This window comes from Glycine soja, chromosome 6 (genome assembly GCF_004193775.1).
Source record: "Glycine soja cultivar W05 chromosome 6, ASM419377v2, whole genome shotgun sequence".
Lineage (NCBI taxonomy): Eukaryota > Viridiplantae > Streptophyta > Magnoliopsida > Fabales > Fabaceae > Glycine > Glycine soja.
In genome coordinates, this window is record NC_041007.1 from 21,300,845 (window position 1) to 21,326,235 (window position 25,391).

At 32.6% G+C, this 25,391-nt stretch overlaps 1 protein-coding gene and 1 long non-coding RNA gene across 16 annotated transcripts; both read right to left on the reverse strand.

Moving 5' to 3' along the window:
* Positions 1-2,640: 2,640 nt before the first annotated feature.
* Positions 2,641-3,277, reverse strand: LOC114416690. Its single transcript, XR_003667548.1, has 3 exons — positions 3,217-3,277; positions 2,910-3,128; positions 2,641-2,815 (listed from the first exon to the last, which is right to left on the reverse strand). It is a non-coding gene; the product is annotated as an uncharacterized LOC114416690 (long non-coding RNA).
* A 27-nt stretch (positions 3,278-3,304) lies between these two features.
* On the reverse strand, positions 3,305-24,926 carry LOC114416689 (phosphatidylinositol 4-phosphate 5-kinase 1-like). 15 transcript variants are annotated; one of them, XR_003667545.1, is made up of 13 exons: positions 14,082-14,182; positions 13,409-13,442; positions 12,809-12,881; positions 12,231-12,596; positions 11,133-11,280; positions 10,822-10,860; positions 10,590-10,715; positions 10,067-10,144; positions 8,481-8,791; positions 7,957-8,012; positions 7,503-7,558; positions 5,660-5,733; positions 3,305-3,528 (listed from the first exon to the last, which is right to left on the reverse strand). XR_003667545.1 is itself a non-coding variant. In XM_028381662.1 (11 exons), exons 2-7 carry the CDS (start codon positions 23,891-23,893, stop codon positions 14,178-14,180), a joined length of 588 nt encoding a protein of 195 aa, XP_028237463.1. In that variant the 5' UTR covers positions 23,894-23,944; positions 24,802-24,926; the 3' UTR covers positions 12,099-12,393; positions 12,480-12,503; positions 12,809-12,881; positions 13,335-13,408; positions 14,082-14,177. The 15 variants fall into 15 exon arrangements, 11 of the variants coding, with proteins under 11 accessions (XP_028237463.1, XP_028237460.1, XP_028237458.1 ...); XR_003667544.1 differs by having other exon boundaries at positions 11,133-11,617; XR_003667546.1 differs by lacking the exon at positions 12,231-12,596.
* Positions 24,927-25,391: the final 465 nt, after the last annotated feature.

Genomic DNA, 25,391 nt, shown 5'->3' on the forward strand with positions numbered 1-25,391 from the left:
TTAATGATGCATACACTTATTTGGTGTAGTTCTTTGTGTATAACATCGGTTAATTATAAATAACCGGTGTTAATATTCAAATATTCACATCGGTTATTTATAATTTACCGATGTTAATGTACAATAGTTGACATCGGTTATCTACAGATAACCGATGCTAAAATAAAACGCTGACATCGGTTATACACAAAAAACCGATGTTAATATACAAACGTTAGCATCGGTTTTCTATTATAACCGATGTTGGTTATGATATTAACATCGGTTTTTGTTAATAACCGATGTTGTTTTCAAGTATTTTTTTATATATACTTTCTGTTTTTACAGTAAACCCAAAATTGTACCTGTCAAATGCATTTTCAGGAGGCCCAATTCATAGCAAATAAACATTTTATTCTGCTTTCAAGCAGTTTTAATGATAATAAACATGAAATAATTGATTTATATATTATAAAGAACAATCAACAAATGAATTCAATGTTCATGTTACATAGAAAATGTAAAAAATGTCAAAAATGTTAAAAAATGTCCCTAAATCCTAGGCCTGATCTCTAACTCGGAGATAAAACTGTGCCCACTAGATCCGTAATGCTTTTAATCTCTCAAGCTCCAATGGTCTAGGATCGTTAAAATACTGCATGATTAAATAAATCATATTAAGTTAATAATGTAATACAAATTATAAATAAATCGATTTTCTTTGAAATAAACTTACCGCTTCCCAATTATTTCTAAAAGTTCTTAAAATGATGGTGGACATCCAGTGCATCACATAATAGCCGCACTCAGTAGTTCCTTTTTGTCTATTACACTAAATACATAATGAAATTTGGATATTAATTAAACAAATAGTGTACAGACACATAAAGAAATATATAAGTGGAAGTTTTATGTAAATGACGTACCTTGACGACAATCCACCTAGCAGGAGCCTTTGATTTAGGCTGTGGAGCATCATCAAGACCCTTGATAGCACTGTTCCATATGAGTAATAATTAAAAACTAGTGTTGTACGTTGAGGTATTACAATGCAAATGTATTGAAAAGAACACTAACCTATTAATAATCCCCTTAAGGTAGTTGTCTGGCCTGTTATGCAATGAACAAAACCAGACAACTAAGTGTTCCTTGGGCAGGATAACCACCATCTGCCAGTGTCCGCTGCAATGGAACCTAAAATGGGTTAGTACATTAGTAAAAATTAATTAAATTTTGTTATTTTGTGACTTACCCATTTAGGTAAGCTCCAATATATACATCGCGTTGTGAACTCTGCATCCAACTCTTTATGTAACTTTCAGATTCAAACTGCGATTGCCCATACCTCTGAATGGACTATGGCTCGAGGAATACATAGATATCAGAATTCCCCGCTCGCATACATGTTTCAGTGAGATGCCTGTTTATGTTAAGTCAAAGTTAAATATTTATGAATTGAAAGCCATAACTTAGGTAAATAAAAGCCTTTTATATAAAGACTTACAGAATCCACAACTGTAACACTGATATGCTGAGACATTGACCACCGTGTGCGATTTCGGAGAGGTCTTCGTGCTTTATGTACAGGGGGAAATCTGGATGAACGACCCCAAACACGGTGGCATCCCATCTAACCTGATAAGGCCTCAAGAAAAGCTCTGGGATGGTCAATGTCATCAGATAAAGCGGATCATCGACCTCCGGATCGGGCTTCGGAGGTGGTTTTGGCGGAGACACAGCTACCTGTTCATGAAACAAAGTTAAATAGCCAAATTTGAGGCACGCTTAATGAATTAATTTAAAAAGAAGAAACATATAGTAAGGACAATAAGTACCTGGTGTGATAAAGACTTGACCAAATGTGTCGGCCAAGCAAGGAAGGTGTGAAGTGCCTGCCCCACTAAGAAAACCTCATCAGTGGGTACAGGAACTGCAACATCTGCATCTTTAACCTCGTCCACACTCACCTTTACTTGGTCAGGCAACAAAGGAGTGTTATGAACAAGAGTGGATCCCTCATAAACTCTCCCCACGGCAACCAGGCGGGCAGGATCTACTTCTATGTACAAGCCGCACCTGTCAGAGTCACCCGTCTTAGGATCGTTTCCTGAGGGATCAACACAACTCCCATTTGTGCTCACCCAAGGACCGGAGGGACCAGGATCAACCAGAGGCTCAGGAGGCACTGCAAGTCCCTGAGATTGCATCTGTGACTGAAGCTGGCTGAAGGATGCCATGACCTACCTCGTCACTTTCTCTGTGATGAACTCCTCTAGTTGGTCCCTGATCTGCTGAGTCAGCTGCTGTAATTCGTTAGGAGGCAGGGAGAAAGCGCTGTGGGATGTTCATGGAGCCGATCCAAAGTATTGCTTGATGGTGACACCGGCTCCAGCAGCACGGACACGTCCAGGGTGCTCTGGACGTCCAATAGCAGCGACCAGAACATCCTGACGTCGATGGGAGACGATCGATCCCTGTGTGGCCTGCTCCTCAAACGAATCCTGCACAGAAAACACACAGTAGTACATGGCATTCTCAAAATATTCAAACATAATTGTAATGGTTAGTTGAAAATGACTTACAATCTTCTCAGCGATTTCCTTTGCGGCCTTAGTCGTCATCTCCCCTGTCTTGTTCATGCGGGCCATCTTCCACTTCACGTGGTGTCTGACCGGGGATGGAGGGTCGATGACGCCATCAACGCTTCCTGACTGTGCAGCTTCTTCTTGGTCTTCTTAGCTAGGAGCTTCTGCTCCAAATAATCATAACCCCCACGAGACAAAACGCGGGGGACAGTATTCTGCTTCTAGATGGCCTGTGCCTTGATGCGCACATCCTGGAAAAATTAAACAATAATGTTTGAAATGGGTAGAATGAAATATAACATCATGTTTGATATGAAAAACAACTTAAATGGCAAAGGAACATACCTCCCAAGAAGGGTCTTTGCGAGTCTGGCAAAACTGGGCCCACTTTTCCTTGCTGATGCCGTATTTGTCACAGACAATGTCCTCGACACTGTCCTGATCGGCTGCAAGGGCCCATTTCCTCATGAGGTCTAATTTAAACTACGTCCATCTCTCCCACACAGTTTGTAGTAACTTCCTTTTTGTCCTACTGTCGAAAGCCTCTGGGATATCAAATTCCGTCTGACAACATGAAACAAAGTTTATTTGTTACAATAATGAATTTTTTTGGCTATTAATTACACAAAATCAAATAAGAAAAGAGAAATACCTGAATATCCTCCCAAATGAGGTCCTTCTGAGCAGTAGGGACCTCCTTCCAGTTCTCGTAGGTGATGTCCACCTTATCACGTGCCACAATCCCCAAATATGTTCTTAATTTTTTCCTGTGGGGACCGTCGGTCTTCCCGGTAGCATGATCAACATGCACCACTGATCGTAGAAGTGAGGCTTTGCGTGTCCGCTTCATGGCAGACGTCGAAGCCAATGCGTTCGAAATAGGAGGAGGTCGAGGAGGAGAAGGAGAAGAAGGAGGAGGAGGAGGAGGAGGAGGAGTAGTGGAGGCAGGTGGAGAACCTATGATCTTTTATACAATAACATAAAAAATAGGATTAATGAAAAGAGGATCAGTGTGTATGTGTGTGTGTGTGTGTGTGTGTGTGTGTGGCGGTGTGTGTGTGGGTGTGTGGTTGTGTATGTGTGTGTGTTTTTGTGTGTGTCTGTGTGTGTGTTGAACAACCTGCCCCAAGACACAGCAGACACTTGTGCATACAGGATGATGCTGCTGCTGCTGTCTTGTGCATACAGGACAACAGACACTTGTGTTGAAGAACCAAGCCAATTCATATTCTTGCTGAGGTTATACGAAGCAGCTCTCCACGCAATCGAGAGAATGTTGCTGCTGTCTTGTGGTCACTATGCACCAGAGATCCATTGCAATTAAAACTAGCGAAAGAACATGGTGCAGAAGCAGCACTGCAGGAGTTGTCAGAAAATGGAACTGATAGAGCTAAGATAAAAGCTGGAAGCATATTGGAACTCTTGCAGTGAATGGAAGGGGTTGATAATCTGCAAAGTTCATAGTCTCAGTAAAGATACAAAGATACAATCCCAACTAAAGGGAATTTACGGAGGAGACAATTCTTATGGGGAAGAGGTATGGAGCAGAGGATAATTGCTTGGGTGAATTGGAAGGAAGTATGCCAACCAAAAGATAAAGGGGGTCTCAGTATTAAAGACCTTAAGACCTTTAACTCAGCTTTGCTGGCCAAATGGTGCTGGGACTTATTTCACAAGCAAGAGGAACCTTGGGCAAAAATACTCATATCAAAGTATGGAGGCTGGAGGGCATTGGAGGAAGGCATTAGAGGAAGCCAAGACTCTATTTGGTGGAGGGACCTGCTATCAAGTCAGCAGTAACAGCAGAACCAGGTAGTCAAAACGGAAAGAAATTGGAAGGTGGGAGGTGGGGAGAAGTTCAGATTTTGGGAGGACCCTTGGACACATAATGTTATACCATTAATGGACAAATATCCAAGGCTGTACCGAATTTCTGATCAACAGAAACAAATCATTATGAATATGGGGAATAACACCAACGACAGATGGGAGTGGAAGCTATCTTGGAGGAGGGCTCTTTTTGATAGTGAAATTCAAATGGCAGATAATTTCCTTGGAGAACTATCACAGCAGCAGATTCAGCCAAATAGGGAGGATAGGTGGAGCTGGAAGCATGATCAAAGTGGATACTACTCAACAAAAAGCGGATATGACTTGATATGGGAAGCACAGATGGGAGCTAATCAGAATTTGGACTTTGTGGACATTTGGAAGCTCTAAATACCAAGTAAATCACTGGTTTTTGCTTGGAGGCTAATTAGGGACAGACTTCCAACTAGGATGAATCTTAGAAGGCGGTAGGTTGTGATAAATGAGGTACAGTGCCCATTTTGTGGAGATGTAGAGGAGGAGGCTGCCCATTTAGAAATATGGAGACAGACTTTGAAACACATTTTAATCAGTGGTCCTCCAACCTAAAGGAAGTGTTTAGTAAATAGGTTGTAGAGGATTCAGAATCTATGTATCAATTAGCTTGTTGTAAGTGGTTCTGTTATAAAACAGCAACCAAATGCACATTTATATCTACCAATGTAATCTTAGTACCACTGGTAGTTTTCAATATATATAATATCTAATTTTGCTGAGCAAAAAAAAAAAGGAATTTGCGGACAAGACAGCTGGAGAAAGGCTTTGCCCAGCCCTACAACTATTGGTCTAGTAATTTATCAAGAGCATTTTTTGATTAGGGTACCAGTGCAGGGTTATTGTATTCTATTTAGATTGGCACCTGATTCGTGGGACCTATGGTTCTGCTAGTCTGTTGGTTTCTACCTTGTATATTTAGTACCTCTGGTACTCACAGTTATTAATACAAATTATAATTTTGCTGATAAAAAAAAAAAGATAATACAAGAGAGAGAGAAGGGCAGTGACAGTCACAACATATATATAGAGAAGGGCAGCAGATAAAATTACAAAAACATTCAACACTAACAATGAACAAGTTCTGAGAGTTTAAATCACAGTAAATACTTCAAAGATATCAGTCCAATGTAAGTAAGGTCATGTAGACAAGCATAGCATAAGTTACAAATATACCAGTAATGCATACAACAACAATTTCAAATTAGTTTTCGAATCAAAGATATAAATACCTGACTTTGAGGCTTCAAAGATATAATCAAAGCGCTTCCACAGCAATGCCAATTAGCAGTAGTAAATGATAGCCCTAAAAAAAACCATACAGAAATTAGCCACAGTGTATTTAAAGCCTTTTATCAACAATATGACTCTCACTTCATGGTGATACATTGACACTCAAAAGACATTATACTGAGAGTGTATTTAAAGCCTTTTTCAGTCATTCTATCAAACGGCTCATGGACAATTTTTTAAGAATACATATCATACTTCTATCCAGTCAAATTAAAGCAATAACTAATTAATTTAATTAAACAGGGACCAATTTAGATGTGAATCATTAAAGGTAGATGATGGCATTCAAAGAATGATAGCGCCGGTTCAAATTTTAAGAAGAAAAAAAAACAATTATACTATATTTCAATTATAGACAATAACAGTGCCCATCTTAATACCACCACATGGATAGCAACAGAATTAGTAAAACTGCAACCTGCCTGTCCACCCATTAACCTAATTACCCAGTCTCTGTAAAGTTTGAAATTCTTCCTTGTCCAGGTTTTTTTTCAGCTTGCTTATATAGCTCATGCTTCCATTTATATTATGTTTTCTATTGGTCTTTCCTTTTTAACCTTTTGATTTCATTTAAGTTCCAGAATGTGTTCTACTTTTAAAAAGTTTGATATGTTAAAATTTGTTCTACTTCTAAAGGCTTTACTAAGAGGATTTGAATTAGCTTCTGGTGTAAACATTAATTTTGGCAAAACTCAGTTTGGGATTATAGGTGGTGGAGTCAATTGGGCTCTGAAAGCTGCTAATATCCTGCATTGCAGACAACTGGATTATCCTTTTTTTTTTTGGAAGGCAAAAATATGTATATTAATATTAAACAGAAGAAGATTGCATGGGTATCTTGGACACAATGCTGTGCTTCTAGAGATGCAGGAGGATTGAGGATCAAACATTTGAGAATTTTAAATAATTCTCTACTAATCAAGTGGAAATGGTACATGTTTCACCAACCAGAACAGTTGTGGAATAGGATCCTGATTTCTAAATATCAGGGCTGGAGAGGATTGGATCAGGGGCCTCACAAATAGCATTTCTCCACCTGGTGGGCTGACCTAAAGGCACTCAATCAAGATCACAATATGACTGCTGTCTCTAAACAATTCTGCTAGAAGATGGGTAGGGGTGATCAAATTTTGTTCTGGGAAGATGCTTGGGCTGAGGATGGAATTCCACTCAAAGATCAATTTCCAGATTTGTACTCAAAGATGCCTCAGCAATGTCTTTAGTATTTATTTAACACTATTAGGAAGGGCTGGTTTTATATGTTGTATTTTGTTGGGTGCCTATATGGCTATTTTCTTATGTAATGTCTCTTTGTAATCTGTAGTACCAATGGTACTTCTAATTATCAATATAAATTATCTTTGTAGTTCAAAAAAAATATTAAACAGAATAGTACCACAGGTACTGAAAATAAAAGATACAAGACACAAAAGTGCCACCTTCCAAAAAGCAAAACAAACCCAACAATAACCCAGCACAAGGACCCCAATACATATAATCAGAAATTTAACCAAAGGCCATCATAAGATTGGTAGACCAATGGTTAAATGATGTATTGAAACCTTTCTCTCCATATTTTAGCTAGGACCAAGGTAGAATTAAGGCATCATCCAGCACCTTTTGAGGTTCAAAAGGAATGCCATGAAACAGCAAGGAATTCCTAAGCAATCAGCAGACCTTTCTATTTTTATTTTTTACACATTTAAAACTCAAACATATAAAATAAAAAATATATAACAAACTAACAAAGATAAAGACAAAAAAAAGGAAATATAAACTCACCTCAGTTGGTGCTGCTGCCCATCATTTCACTCTCACAACAAATAGGAATCATGTACCTGCATGGAAGAAATAATCACACAACACACAATGATCAGAATAAGCAAATGCATATAATTAAGCATGATACATATAATCAGAATAACCCAGCACAAGGACCCCAATACATATAATCAGAAATTTAACCAAAGGCCATCATAAGATTGGTAGACCAATGGTTAAATGATGTATTGAAACCTTTCTCTCCATATTTTAGCTAGGACCAAGGTAGAATTAAGGCATCATCCAGCACCTTTTGAGGTTCAAAAGGAATGCCATGAAACAGCAAGGAATTCCTAAGCAATCAGCAGACCTTTCTATTTTTATTTTTTACACATTTAAAACTCAAACATATAAAATAAAAAATATATAACAAACTAACAAAGATAAAGACAAAAAAAAGGAAATATAAACTCACCTCAGTTGGTGCTGCTGCCCATCATTTCACTCTCACAACAAATAGGAATCATGTACCTGCATGGAAGAAATAATCACACAACACACAATGATCAGAATAAGCAAATGCATATAATTAAGCATGATACAATATCAATATTCATGGAAGTAACAATGACTTGTCAAAAATTTGGATGAAATTCAATATGTAAATCAAAGCTTTGTCCCTGAAACCCTCTGTGTAAATCAAAGCTTTGTCCCTGAAACCCTCTGTGTAAATCAAAGCTTTGTCCCTGAAACCCTCTATGTAAATTTGACAGCCTCATCTCTCCCTTCCTAAAAACCCACTAAAAACTGCCTAACCCCCCTGCTATTACTCCATAATTTATTCTGCAATAATTGCTTAAGGCAGTTACATATAGTCCTAAATCACTACACATTCAATTACGATTAACCCTTTGTGGCTAACTAGGGTTTCCAAACATCACAACAGAGACAGACCATTGAACAATGGATTTTCATCATTAACATACAACAGAGACATACCTTCGATGGAAGCGCAGACACGAACTCCACAAACGCGAACTCGACAATGTGGTTGCATTCACGGAAGCGCAGCTCAGTTTGCGACAAACACGAACTCGGGCAGAAGGAGAAACAACAATAACGCCCTGAGAGTACCCTTTCCGGGACTCTTTCCTTTCCTACTTTTCTTCGACCTGCAAAAGTGAGCAAATGTTAAAACGATGAACGCCTAATGTTAAAACGAAAGGACGTACCTCAATGGATAAGTGGCAAAGACGATCTCCACAAGCATGATCTCCACAATGTGGTTGCAGTCACGGAAGCGCAGGCGACTTTGACACAAGGAGAAAGAAGAAGAACGATAGGGTTCAAGCGCAAGGAGAAAGAAGAAGAACGATAGGGTTCAAGCGCGCGGGTTGTGCAATTTCAGAAGTTTAATATATAATGATAACAACATCGGTTATAATAAAACCGATGTTAACATCGACTCGATAACATCGGTTTTTACAAAACCGATGTTAACAACGGCATACTAACATCGGTTTTGGAAAAACTGATGTTAACTAAGTCTACTTATTTACAAAAATGCCACCGCGCTTTCGTTAACATCGGTTTTAGCTATAACCGATGTTAATTGGGCGATGTAGAAAGCTTTTTTTTAGTAGTGTAATGATTCAAAAATGAATTTAAGTAAAAAGAAAAAAGAAAGAAAAAGAGATGTTTCTTGTTTTCTATGTAATTTTTCGTTAAAAACAAACATGAATTCACGTTGTAAAATACTTCCACTCTGTCCCTCGCAACTAAAATACAAGCATTAAGAGTTCTTATGAAATGATATTTAAAATGAATACCAACTAGAGTAGGAACTAACACTGATCCTCTCTTAATACTCTGGGCTGTACAAATGTCCTACTAGTATACACTTACCTTTTTTTTGTTAATCTGTAGCATCTTAGAATGAATATCTAAAAGTCTTGAGGCAAATTCATCCACATTCTTAGTTATGCATTGAGATGAAGAGAGAAATATTATATCTAATTGAAGGCATAAACTAAACTGAGTTGAATAAGAAAAAAATCTAGGAGATTATAGGTAATTACAAAATTATATGACAGAACAAAAGATTCCAACCAAGAGTTGATTAACGTCTCCTTGATAATTATTTTATAATGTAGAAAAACTTTAAATGATAATTGAGCAAATATGATTTTAATGGCAATTGAAGCTATTCAAAAAAAAAAAAAAAAGACAATGAAGGAAATTTGGATTGAGATAGAGAAGAAAAAGTAAGATGACATATATTATATAGATTGATATAGATTATCCCAGTATTAATTGGTACTCAACTCAGGCCGAACCAAATTCTATTTTTATTTTATTTTGGTTGTACATTTATATATCATGTCTTTTGTATATATCTTTAAATATATGTTTAAGGGGTTCAAGACATTTTTTTTTTACTATTAATTAGTTATAATAGTTAACAATTACAAATTTTTAGAAGCACTTTGAAATGTATTTTTAAACATAGGATACTTACGTTGAAGAGAATTGCAAATCAACTATCAACAAAAATCAAATGAACATGCATGGCATAGGATACTTACGTTGAAGAGAATTGCAATACAGTGGGCATATCGATCATGGCATAGGATACTTCCCTCAAGGCCAGCAGATACTTGAAACTAAAAATAAAGGAATACTTGAATGAGTTCAATCAATTAAAGATAGCTTGTCTTCACAAAATTCTGTTCCAAATACCTACGGAAAAAATTAAATATGTTTTTTATTTATGTAAGTTAACATTTTTTTATTTTTGATTAATGTAAATTTATTTTTCTAATTTTAGTTATTGTGAGTTTGAGTTTTTCAATTTTGATCCTTGTGAGATATTTTGATCATTTTAAGTTCATGTAAATTTTCATTTTATTAATTTTAATCCTGAAAATGTAAACTTATGAGGACTATAAATAAAAATAAAATAAAATCTTATGAGAACTAAAATTAGAAAAAATATAAATTTACGAAAACTAAAAATAAATAAAATGTTATAAGAAATAAAATTAGAAAAACACTAGAAACTAAAATAGAAAAATGAACTTATGGGAATAAAAAATGAAAGTTACTAACAATAGCAGCAATGTAGCTTAAGACAAGCAGCACTAGAGTGAGGCTCACAAACCCAATTGGATGACACCATTCGAATTGTTGTTGCCATTTTTGATGGCTTGACAAGCTCAAACCCAATTGGATGTACTACAAGTAAATTAAAACAATTATCAGCAATATAAAATCTATAGGTTCTTTAAAGTTCAAAGGAGGTGTAATATTGCAACAAAATGGAAGGTAAGTAATTAGGTACCATTAAAATGAAATGTGTAGGTTGTTACTATGACTGGAACTGCAGTAAACAGATCAAAGAAAGAGGTATTAGTTGGTTGCTAGAATTAAAAAAAATAAAAAAAATGATTCCCAAAATTATAAATCACCAAATAATTATTTAGTCTCTTCACTATTAGTTGGTTCATCTAACATTGATAAAAAAAATTTAATAAAAAAAGCAAAATCGATAGACCAATACCAAAGTAGTAACTAACTCACAGGCTCACATACATGGTTGTCACACTATAAGATAAAAATGAGCACAATATTAGTTCAAAATAAGCTGCTAACCTGAAGAGCTTGCTTGCCAGAGGTTTGAAATTGTGCCTGTATCTGCCTAGCCAGTGTAGCTTCAAGTTTTGGGCAATGGTGCAAACAATAAAAAAAATACCAATTGCCACACGCTCCCAAGATACCTGAATGAGCCCCCTTATCATCTCTACTCAAGGAAAGTACAAAAAAGTCAAAAATAAGAATAGCATAGTAGGCTAAGGATCAAATAGCAGGTACTGAATCTAAGAGATATCTCAGGCATAAGAGCTACAAATAGCGGCTTAAATTACATCAGCACCTCCTATAATTATATTGTATTACTATTGTATATTTGGTGTAACTAAGGTGAGTGTAACCACTAAGATAAAACCAGACTAGGTGAGTCCAAGAACTGTGACCTCTCAAAATTTGTCATCTTTGCAAAACCAAAAGAATTGGTCCATGTTTCTAGCACACCAGAAACAGCAAGCAAGACTAGCCTCTCCACTCCAAGTTGTGTGAGCCTTTGATAAAAAGAAAAGATCAACTGAAAAAATGATCCTATACTTAAGAAAATAACAGGAACACCGGGACTTTTTAAGTAAAATCTGACATTGTAATTATTTGAAGTTATAACCGCTCTTGCTAAATTCAATACAAACGGATTCTACTACATAGAAAAGAAGTTAATTGAGAGTAAGTAAGTGTATGATTTACATAACACAAGATCATGCTAATAGCTTTTAGTTATGTTTTATTAAATCTCATGTTAAATTGCTAATACATTAAGAATGAACTAAAAAATAGTTGACAGGAATATCCTAATGGAGAGAAAAAGAAATGGCAAGATCGAGGAGAATATGACAGGAATATCCTAATGTAGCAGGGTGTTTGAGCAGTTACTTGATTGTCCAAAATGGACATTGCAATATGAGAAGCTAATTATATGAAACCTTATAGGATAAGAAATTAGATCCAAATTGATGATAGCTTAACTTGAATTCCTTCATAAAACAATGCAGTAGGAATTCCTTTTATAAAAGAAATAGGCAAATGTGGATACATGGTGTAATGGATAGGTAAAAATTAAAAACAAAAATATATATCTTGTCAATTAAGTGTAAATTGTGAAATCACCAAAAGTGCAACACTGAGTTTGCTGTATTTCTCTGCCAATAAGTCATTCTTAGTACTACCAACATCACAACTCTCAGTTGATAAACTTCACTAATGTCCATGTTAGATTGTTCGCACCCACTATAAGTGGCTTTCCTAATAGACTTTGGAGTCCTTCATATATCTACAAAAAATACACACAGGTAAATGTTTCTAGCAGTATATAATGAAGAAACAAAGCCTTAAATTTAAATGTTTCTAGCCACAAACTTGTATGCTTTAATGAACGGAAGCCTGAAAGAAGGAAGACCATCGATGTCAGCATATCAAAATTTCCAAAAATCAGAAAATCACATCCTATAAATATGCACTCCTATAAATGTTCACCTAACCAAAAATCAGAAATCACATCCTTATATAAATTTCCAAAAAAAAAAAAGGAACCACAAACAACTACAATACAAGAAAAGATGAAATCTGATATATACATATATATATATATATATATATATATATATATATATATATATATATATATATATATATATATCAAGCTAGCATCAATGTATATAAATTTCTCTAACGTTTATTTTCTGTACCTGCAAAGGTCTCCAAATCCCATGTACTCTTTATTTTCAATCTTTTGAATCATGTGTGCAATACCTACTCCCCCTGTAAGTTGGAAAAAAATAAAATAAAAAATAAGCCATCCAAATGATGATACTTACCTAATAAAACTGCACTAACACTAAGTGTGAGTAACAATATATTTTGATAACCTCTTTTTAGAAATCCAATCAATTTTTACAAATATATTTTCACTAGCTAACCTTTTTTTTGTGAGTAACAATATATTGAGTAACAATATATTTTTACAAATCCAATCAATTTTTCACTAGCTAACCTTTTTTTTGTGAGTAACAATATATTTTGATAACTAGTAATTAATATCATATTTTTTTACAAGCTATTTTAGTATTTATATTTAATAAAATATGACATGTTGGTAAACACTAGTCAACCCCAACATTTACCATGGGTACTACTAGTAAGTAATAACCTGGGAAAAATAAAAAATATCAAAGAGAATGTCCACAAAGCGGTGCTCCAAAAGATGATACTTACCTAATAAAACTGCACTAACACTAAGTGTGAGGCTAAGGATGAAAATGATCACAGATAAATACAAGGATAATTACCTGGAAAAATTAATTAATCGAGATATAAAGTTACCTGCGAAAATTAAAAACTGTCTAAAATAAAACTGAAATATAAAACCTATCACTCCAAATTGCAACATCTTTTGCATTTCAAGATTATCTCATTGATCTGAATTTGAAGTGCATCATGCGATAGACAAAAGGAGAAATCATTGAAAAGCTTCCCATAAAAAGAAAAAAAAAACATTTGACAGCACAAAAATATTTTTGTGTATTATAAGGTCAACAATTGCTCTACATCCTGGACTTCAGCATGTAAATTAAAAGCAGATCTGAAAATTGTTAAGCTTATTATCTCATATATCAAAATTTCCCTAATATCAGTTGACAAAAAAAAAACTTTTTCCAAGTTATAAAAAAAAAGTTTCTAAATGTTTTATCTGTTATTGACCAAAAAGAAATTTTAGTTTCATGAATACTTCCAAACTTTCAACTGTATTAACTTGAGCCTAGTTTGGCCGAAAGGCTAGCCATAACAACCAATCCCAAAACAAGATAAATAATAAATTTAAATGAGAAAAACTGGAAATATATACTTATGTAACTTCCTTTTTGCACTAGTACACGGAGACAAAGAGAAGAGAAAAATTGGAATTTTTTTTAATTGGTGTAGAATTGTGATATGAGAGAAAGTTGGCATTATTGAAATTACCTTATTATCTATGCCACGAAATGAAGTAGTGTAAGGAAAGGCATCATCAGCCTCATAGTATTAAGACTTTCTTTCTTCTAGTTGTATCTAACAAGATTACTGCAAGAATATCATTTCCAAGTAACTAACAAGAACATACAAAGCTTCTTTTAAATATATGGCAGTAACACAGTATCTAAGAACTACTACATTTATGAACTTTGCATTTACCATAAATAAATTGAACACAAAAATAACATGTGCCACTCAACAGATTGAAATTTGCTAGCTGTGACTATGAGTCTCATCACAATTCTGAGCGCAATACGAAGAAAATGACTTTAAGAAATGTAACTTTAAGAAATTTGTACTCATGAATCAAAGTGATGCATCATATTTGTCTTAATTATAACACAAACATTACCTTTTCAATCATACCGAGGTAGCTGCCACGAATGTTGCTATCCAAACCACTAGATTCATCACTTGTAAATTCCCAGACATTCATCTCATATATAACAAGATCTTTCTGTATTAGCAGCCACAAAAATGATGAAAATGGAAGAGCATTAGACTTCATTCAGCCAGAACCATATCCTCAGTGAAATGAAGACTAGACATCAAGTATAATAGCATACAAAGCAAAGGCAAGATCTAGCTATAGACATAACACAAATCAGCTTGTAAGAAGCCTTGATCTAGGAAAAATATTGTAATAAATATAACTTATAACAACCAATTGTGCAGGAAAAATACCTCAGAAATATTTGGAAGCTTGTAATTTTCTCCCCAGTCAAAAGGCAAGCTGTCAAAATCATATGTGCCAAGAAACTTAGACAACTTCATGCTAATATCCCCGAAATATCTTCGACCTTCAACTAGTTTCACATAAGGATCAACAAGCACAATGCTGTTATCAAATCGATGCCCCTTACCCCGGTCTTTGTATGTCCAATCCTTTATCAATACACTTGAATCACTAAGAAACACACATTACAAATGATATTCAACTGTTAACAAACCCTACTAACCTAGCACACAACAAATTCGTAAGCACTCACATCCAATAAAAGCCGTATTACTATAATTCTAGCTTGTGAAAGAAAGATTGTACAACACAACATAAAGGGCATAGTGATGCACAATTGCACACACTCAATAACAGAAACTCCCTATAACAGCAAACAAAAATCCCACCACAAGCATACACACAGTCATTTCAACATACATTCAAACAATAACAATGCATATCCTCAACTCCGCACCAAAATTCTCTTCACATTACCTCATCCTAAACTTTCAATTGATTACTTTTATAAGCTGTATAAGTAAGCATACACAAAACACCCAACAACAAAAAAACAAAATCAACATTGTAAGAGAATTAAAATTAAGAAACTAACCTGAAATGGTAATGCCCATGGCCATGCTTAACCCCCCACTTAAACTCCCCAACATACCGACTCCCATCCTCGCACGTGTGAACCCCACACCCGTGGCTCTGTCCATTAGACCACTCTCCAGCATACACATCCCCGGTGTAAAACCTATACACCCCAAACTCGTGCCTCAGCCCCTGCCAGTAACACCCATGGTAGCGGCTCCCACGCGCCCACGTTTCCACCCCATACCCATCGTACTTTCCATCTACCCAATCACCCTCGTACCTCCCGCTCCTGCTGTAATAATACACCCCTCTTCCCGAACACTTCCCTCGATGAAACTCCCCTTCGTAAACGTCTCCGTTCCCGAACACCTGCACCCAGCACCGGTGATATAAGATTGCCTTGGCGGTTGAAAAGAGAAAACAGAAGAGAGACATCGTGGGTTCGAAGGTTCAAAGGATTCGAATCCCTCCCACTAACAAACTAACAACTAACATTGGCCGGATAGAAAACAACAAAAGAAAGAAAGGGAAAACAACAAAAGCTACTACTAAGACTGTGTTTAGATAAGCTATTCTAGGGGGGGAGGGAGAGCTTCTTTTAGTTGATTTCTAATAGAACTAGGTCTTGACAGAGAAGAAAATAAACAAAGTAGATGAAGTGATAGAAATGTGTATTATCTTCAGTTCCGGGGGAGCCATGTGGTCCTTCCTCTTCACCTCAATCGCCTCCTACCTCTTCCTCTCAATCCTCCTCCACCTCTCTCTTTCTCTCCTCTTTCACCGTTGTCAAATCCCTCTTGGGCCATTCCCCGCCGTCCACAGCCTCTCCATGTCCCTCATCTCCGTCACGATCTTTGTTGGCATCTTCCTCTCTGTCACAGCCGAGATCCACGGAACGCGGTGGTTCTGGCGGCGCTCCAAAACCCCCTTACAGTGGCTCCTCAATGGGGGACAGCTGAGGCTACGGGAGCTTCGAGAGGAAGAGGAGTAGGAGGGGGAAGAGGATTTGGAGCACGAGGGAGAACAGGACCGAGAGCGACAGGAGGAATGGGAGTCGAAGGGGGAAGAGGAACCAGAGGAGGAGCCGGAAATGGAATCGGAGGGGGAGCCACGACTTTACCCAGGTTTCGCCATAGTTGTAGCAGAGAGAAAGGAACGAAAGAAACCCTCCTGAAACCTAAGGAGTGAAAATGAAAAGCCGTTCAACGTTAGAAAATGAAAAAATAAAAAAATCAAAATATGATGAATTTAAAAACGGGTGCTAACTAAAATGGCAGTAATCATGTTACAAACAAAGACGGTTTTTATAAAATCGCTTTTGAAACATTCAAAACAAAGGCGATTTTATAAAACCACAGTTAATTTCTTTAAAAAGTTGGTTTAAATAACGAAAATGCCACTGCATGCTTTACTACATCGGTCTCCAATAACCAATGTAGATTTAACGATGTTGAATGACCAATTTGTAGTGGTGTTTATGCTGAAGAAAATACGATCAATTCAATTTCGAACTACTTCTTTCTTTAAACATAAACTACACAATACATATGAGGATAGTTTTACCGAATCATTTAAACTATAACTATGTTAATAAAAGGGTACCCACATTAACTTCCAAAAGGTTATAAATTTATAATCTTTGTTACCGAAGAGACAAATTCGTCTTTCTCAAGAGATAACATAAATGCTTATAATCTACATATTAATTTCAAAACAAATATCAGATAAAGCAGAAGAAGGACAATATGGCAAAGCGAAATGAGTGCATCTTTAGTGGCAGAGACGGATTTAGTATATACATATTTTTAAATTAATTAGTATAAAATTATATAAAATTAATTTTTATGTATGTTTTTATAAAATTGTATGCCGTTATTATAATAATGATTAAAATTAATTAGTGCAAAATTAGTTGTATTTATTGTTTTTATTATAATGTGTAAAGTGATAACTAATATAAAATTGTATAAAACTAATTGTGTATTTGTTGTTATTATCATTTAATATAAATATTAATTTTAATTTTATGTATAAAAATAATAATTTTCTTTAAAAGTAAGACATTTAAATAATTATAAAAAAAATAATTCCCATTTTTGGATCCGTTACTGTTTAGGTACCATGCCCACAGGATCGATCAGAACATTAGTTTGACCAAAGATAAGAATAAATATTCATGCATATAGCATCTGAATTCTAAAGAATAATAGAGTGGAGGATGGAATAGAATCACTTTGGTCGGACTCTATTGAAAGATGATGTTTCTTAAGAGAAAAGGCAACGCTAATTCAGTGTCTAGGTGAACATAATGTTAAAAGCATGTTGACTCGTTATTATCGTTTGTGTCAACCTAAAGTACACTATCCGCATTATATTTCATTGTCAAACTAAAACTCTGCTTTAGTTGTCACTGAGGCATTTTTATTTTTCATTTTTTCTTTCTTAAAAAAGTAGTTTCATTGTAAAAAAAATATCTAATTACTCAAGGATCAGATTAATTGATCTTTATCCTTTGGGACTCGTTTGGCACGTTGTATTAGACCAAATATGATTATTAATACAACACGGTATCACTTAGCTATTTTGGATAGTATAAGCATAATTTTATGTAAGTTTATTTAGAAAAATTTAAAGATTAAATGTTACAATTAAAATAAAAAAAAATTAAAATTAAAAATTAAAAAAACTAAAATTATAATTGAACGAATAATATATTAAAATGATGACTACCCTACAATACAAGATGTGTGAAAATGAGCCACATAAATGAGAATGTTCTTATACATTTTTTCCCTGAATAATCCTGTATATATAATTTCCGTTGGTTTAAGTTTAATTTTTTTTTTAAATAAATATTTTAATAAAAATAAATATTTTTTTTGTTTTTTAAATTGACTATTTAAATTGTTTTTTTAAAATTTAAATAAACTTGCTCAATATATATATATATATATATATATATATATATATATATATATATATTTGGACAGTTTCATTTTAATATCTAATTTCTAAAATATTTTAGCCAGATTTTTTTTAAAGACAAATATATTACGTTAAGAAAATGAAAAGGATTTACATATCTCTTGTACTGTTGTACCGTATGAGCCTATAGTAGAAGACATCCTTACAAAAAATACCTTTAAATACAGATTCCTTCCAAGAAACAACGCTCCTTTATCAAAAATAAAAAATACATTTGCAGTTTGATTATAAGTATCACTAAAGGATATGTTAAACGTGAATTTTCATACATTATGTTTTAGTATTTTTTTTATTTTGGTATATTAAGTTTTACTAATTTTTTTTATTTTGATATATTAAATTTTGAAAGTTTCATATTCTAATCTTTTAAATTTTTTAAAGTTTTATTTTGATTTTTATTTTATTTTTTCTAGTAACGTTAGAATTCCATCTATGTTTAAAATTTTGATGAAACACTAAATATATAAATAAAATAATTAATTTAAAATAATTGTGGATAAAATAATTAATTTATTTTAAAATTTAAAACATTAATTCAACACTAACATTTTTTATAAAAAAAAAAACAAAAGACTAAAACGAAACTTTTAAAAATATAAATGTCTAAAACATAAATAAATTAAAATTTTAAAAAATATATAAGATCGACTAAAATAAAAATTTCAAAAGGAATAAAAATAAAATTTTTAAAATTTAATTTACGAAAGTAAAAAAGCACTGAAAACTAATTAATAAAAAAATATCATATTTAAAAAATGATTTATACAACAAGAAAAAAAAAATATTGCCGATGATACCCATTGTTATGACGTACATAGCTTTGATCTGCTCTATTGGTCCCATAAATTCTGGTCTGCCAACCCTGAATATAATTCTATTCCATTTTCACTTGCCTCTTCAAGGATGTGGTATTCTTTGTCTTTCACCATGTAATCGTCTTGATAAGATAAATAATTTTTCTTACTCAAAATATTTTATTTTTTCAAAAATGTTCACCGTTGTTCTCTTTCTTCTATATTGACACATTTTTTTTATTTCATATACTACTACAAAAACATCATTCTACATTGGTTTTAAGGTATTTTTAAAGATGATTTTGAACCTTCTCTGTAGTCAGTGTCGTAGAATGTCAAAAATTTTTACGATAATTCTTCAAAAATTGTCTTAGAAAAATTATATATTCTAAGACGATTTTTTAAGGAACCGTCTTAAAAAGTGTAGATTTTTTAAGACGGTTGTCTGAAGAATCGTCTTAGAAAGTATACATTCTTCAGACAACCGTCTTAGAATATATTTTTTTTAAAAAAATATATATATATCAAGAATTCTAAGACGGTTTAATGAGAAAATCGTCTTAAAATGTTAACATTCTAAGACGGTTCAATGACGAACCATCTTAGAATGTATTTTTAAAAAAATATATATATATTGAAGATTCTAAGACGGTTTTCTAATAAAATCGTCTTAGAATATATTTTTTTTTAAAATAAAAAAAATATTAAAAAAATTGAAATATTGTACTACTTAATCTATAAACACGTTTAAATATATATTATATTTACACAGGATTCATGAAGTCAATCACAATAAATATATATCTATCTATTCTGTCTAATTTTTTACCAATCCAGGCTGATCACAACTATAATGCATAAAAAAAAACTACATTGAATATATAGTGATAATTTCATACCCTCACTATTTTTTGTTGTCAAAAGTCACTTTGGTGCTAAGGGCCTGACAAACAATGAAACAAAGAAGAACATTGCTGTAGATAATTTCATACCCTCACAAAAAATAGAAATACTTGATGGAATGCAAATTAATTTAGGCTCTAGTTGAGTGCAGTTTTGTAATAATAAAAGATAAGTACAACCACTTGAAATTTTTTTTATCTGCTCACTAATAATAATACTACTAGAGTACTACACTTTTGATTCAGGTAGAGCAATAGAACTCACAATTGTAAAAGCACCTTCTATCTCAACACATACATTTATAATATACTTTTTTTAAGCAAACTTATAATATAGTTAAAATATGTTTGTTGTGGAATTAAATAAAAAGATATATAATTTTCAAATGCTTTTCTGGAAATAAAAGAATGTCAGGTGTCATATTTCATAAACATTTAAAGCTACATAACTCACTAAATAACATAATCCTATATTAAAGAGCATGCCAAAAACCATGATAAATCAAATACTCATTTCATCCTTAATTATAAGATTAATTTTAGAAATTTATTTGTATCTTTTTATAAAATTCTTTTATAATTTTTAAATATATTAATTATTTTTTTTGTACATATCATTTCTTAATTATTGTTTCTCTAAATATTAATGAGAAATAATTAAGTAGACAAAGAGATAAGATTTTTTTTTTTGAAATGATAGTAAAAATAATTGACAAATTTAATGTGATTAATTAAACTAATTACCTTTTAAAAAATACGAATTAGTTGAAAAAATCTTATATTTAGAGAAACAAACAAATATATATATATATATATAACTAATTATAAATTAAAACATAGAATAAAGATTGAAAACCATTTTCTCAATGTGAATAGTCTTAGAGCATACAAAACCATAATAATAAACTGATCAAGACCTAAATCTCTCCTCTAATGCATGCACAAAAACACATGCACACACAACAGCTAACGCACAATCAAAATTGAGCACATGCACAAGAATTAATGCACGCACACACAGGAAAATCACACGCAATTTCCCAAATTAAATTTACAATCATACAAAAAAAATACCTAACACTATTAGAAAATATGTTTTCTACATCAGTTATTTATGACTTTCAACATCGGTTTTTGAACCGATGTTGAAAGTACCGACATTGATAGTATTATCATTAACATCGATTTTTTAAAAACCGATGTTAACGTAAAATTACCAACATCGGTTATATAAATAATCGATGTTACTAATATGAATTACACCAAAAAAATGTATATTAATGTTAAAAGTTAACATCGATTTTTTGAAAAATCAATGTTAACGAATGTGTTAATGTTGACAGTTAATATCAGTTTTTTGTAAAAAACTGATGTTAACGAATGTGTTACTATTGACAGTTAACATCAGTTTTTTTAAGAAAACCGATATCAACTAAATTTAACATCGGTTTTTTGTAAAAAAAAAAAACCAATGTTAACGAATGTGTTACTATTGACAGTTAACATCGGTTTTCTGTAAAAAAACCGATGTTAACGAATTTGTTAATGTTGACAGTTAACATCGGTTGTTTGAAAAAAAACGATGTTAACGAATGTGTTACTATTGACAGTTAACATCGATTTTTTCAAACAATCGATGTTAATCTGTAAAAAACCGATGTTAACAAATGTGCTACTATTGCCAGTTAACATCAATTTTTTCAAAAAATCGATGTTAACTAACGTATAATAATGTTTCGGTTACATGAAGCATGATTAATCAAGTACATATAACATTATAATAATGTTTCCCAAGATGACAGAATTGGGTATCATTGGCTGTAAAGTTTGTCTGTTAGAATGAAGTAATGTTAAATTTTCTAAAACAATTTGTAGGTTCCGTTTAATTGAATTAATTTAGAAAATAATTAAATAGCTTAAAAAAAGAATTAATGTAAAAAATTATCGAACAGTTTATTGTAACAGAAATATTTTTGGATTAGTTACTATTTTGATCATCTAATTTATTTTTTTGTTCAATTTTTCATCTTATTATTAGTGAAGGACTTAATTAAATTATTTATAAAAATTACAAGACTTAATTGAATCTTTTAATAATAAGAAGATCAAATTGAACTTTAAAATAAATTAGAGGATTAAAATAGAAATTATTTTTTTAATATTATAAACCCTTGATTATAGTTCAATAAATTAAGTATAATAAGCGCTCAAAATATTATAAAATTTTATTACATTAAAAATATTAAATAATTATTGAATAAGTGGCCAATGCTAGAAAGACTAAAAAGACTATGTTGAGATGTAACAATCACTAAAAAGACTATCGCTGTACCTGTTAAACTTTGTAAGGATTGCTCAATCTCCCAAGAAGCCTTAGTCAGTGCAATAAATCTCCAAGTGGCCAATGCTTATATTAATTTACAAGAAAGAATCTTGCTATACAAAGAACACCCACCACTACTACTACACAGAGTTTAACAAAGCTCAAGAAAAATAAAAACTTAATATATAATAACTAATTAATTAGACTGAGTAGGATAATTTTGGGGATAAAGATATTCGTTTGAAACATTTTTGGGGGGATACAGTAAGTTGGTTAGGAGGGGACCCTTTGCACGGCTTTAGAACTAACTTTCCTTGCTCCGAAATTAGGTGATTCGCAGAGTGGGGAACAAAATAAACAGTAATTTTTTTATTCCTTTGTTATTTATTACAAGGACCACATAAATCTATTAAAAATTGATTTTAATTTCTGTAAAAAAAATATTCAATTAGGAATAATGACATGACTTTTAAAATAGTTTAAAATAATTAGGATCAATATAGATACCAAATTGCAGTTGGAGAATAATGTAAAAAAAAAATTACACTACCGATACATGTATACTATTTACTCTTAAAGATCTAATCACTTCACCCCTCACTATCTTTTTTACAACATCTTACCAATAGAAAAAACTACCGCTAGTGACACTCTTTTATTTTGGATCACTCTATTTCAACGGATCCTTATAATTAGCAATTTCTTAAAGTTGCAGTTTTCCATCAAAATCCAAAGTTCCTAACAAATACATCTTATTGAAATTTTAATAATGTAACATAACATAATAAGTTTCGAAAAAGTTACCGTTGAATGGGTTTCCAAGTAGTACTGCCTCTATATATTGTGTTTTGTATTGGGTCATTACTCATTACACCGTTTGCTCTAAAGTATAGGCATAACGAAATAAACATGAATTTATTGCTGATTTCAGTAAGTTAAATGATGACATTATGATAGCTAAAAGAATAGACTTTAAAACCAAAATTTCCATTCGATTTACATCAATTCTAGAGTCAAACATGTAAAGTAAGATTGTCATCATAGTCTACAGACAGAAACTACTTGTAGAAGTAAGGTAGCTTGGTTTGGCACCACTTGTTTGTCCAGTTCAGAAGTTTTAGATTTTTTTTATAACAAAAATATATAATAAAGAACAGAAGCATACTATATAGCTTCATTTATTCTCACGAGTCTGGACTAATTATAACATTTTCATGAAAAAATCAAAGTGTGTGACCCAATACCTATATGATAAACAATTGAACACCAAATATCCTAAAAAGTAGACTATGACTATGCAGTTATATCTTACAAGTTAACCCCTATTATGACTGATGCATTCCCATTTCAAATTGCATAAAGTCATACACCAAAAAGGCAAAAAGGAAATCAACTGCAATCTAAAATTGATATATACGTACATCGTAAAAATGTAGTTCCATTGTCTGAAATGCGTGCTCCAAAGAGATCCAATGCTATCAATCCACTCAGACCTGCTAAAGACGAGCCAATCAGACAGCTAGAAATGAAGCTATATAAGCAAAATAAATTACAGCTTGCATAGATATTCATGTCAATATGGACAATCAATCAGTAAAAAAAATATCTTATAGTTGGCACCTAATAGAAAAGGAACATGATCCTGGACAGCTCAGGGTAAACACAATATATGATTGGTTTGATGCAGTTTTGGATTTGAATTCATTGCATACATAGGGAGTGTCAAATTAAAACTTTTATTTCAATCAACAATCTAAATCAAAGATCTAATTTTAATATAGATATTAAGGGCCTGTTTGATTTTCTTCTCAATTTTTCTTATAAAAATTGATTCTTAAAACAATTTCACAGTACTCAACAATCTATTTCTCATCCAATATGTAATAAGTTTCGAAAGTTGTTTCCAAAACCAGTGTTTTAAAAACCAAAAACAGTTGGAAGTTGTTTCCTCATCCTCTTCTATTTTCTTCAAATGCTCAAGGGAAAACGTTTAGAAAACAGAAATGTGCTCAAGGAGGGACAAAAACTTTCAAATGTGCTCAGGAAACAAAAACAAATTTTATAAAACACAAAACTGTTTTTGAAAACAGTAAACAAACAAAGCCTAATAATCAGGAAATAAAAGAAACGGACAAAAATATCACAAAACCCCCCACATTGTGTGCTAAGCAAACCCGAGTTAAGCACACTAAAAGGAAGAAACACGTGAAAATTGCTTACAAAGCACAAATCATAACATAATAAACGAAACTTCTCCCCAACATTTAAAGTTCAAAAAAACGTAAGAAGCTCTCAACATTTTAAAACCCTAAGGAAGAGCCAGATCGAAAAAATCGTTGAGGGAACTTACTTGCACCGCGACTACGACATGGGAACGAAGCAGAGGGGTGTTGTGTTTGAAAGGGTTGAGCGTAAACACACACACTCCCTCCCTGTTGTAAAGAGAGAGAAGAAAGCGGGAAGCCAAAAATTGAGTGTGGAGTGAAGTGAATAAAGAAATTTTGATGGAAGGGATGCCCCTCAAATTAACTTTTACAAAACATTTGGGTCGGCTTCAGTTGACCGGAATTAAATCCATATCTCTATGTCTATTATTATTATATAAAACACTTAGTTTATGCATAATTAAATTTTTCCATTAAAATAATTAAATAAATTTCAATACAAAATTAAAATTATCATTAATCAAAATAAATTCATATTTTTTTTTGTTAAAATCAATCATGATTAATATGAAGGACGAAATAAAAACAATTAAAAATTTGGAAACGTAAAATTCAATCATGTATTATATTTAATGAAACGATTGAATTTATTGTTTTTTTAAACCATGTATTATGAATTTAAATGCTAGATAAAAAAATAGTAGGGATATATTTTGTAATTTTTAAATTATTTTAAAAATTAAAAACTAGTTTTTTATGTAAACTTTATAATAAA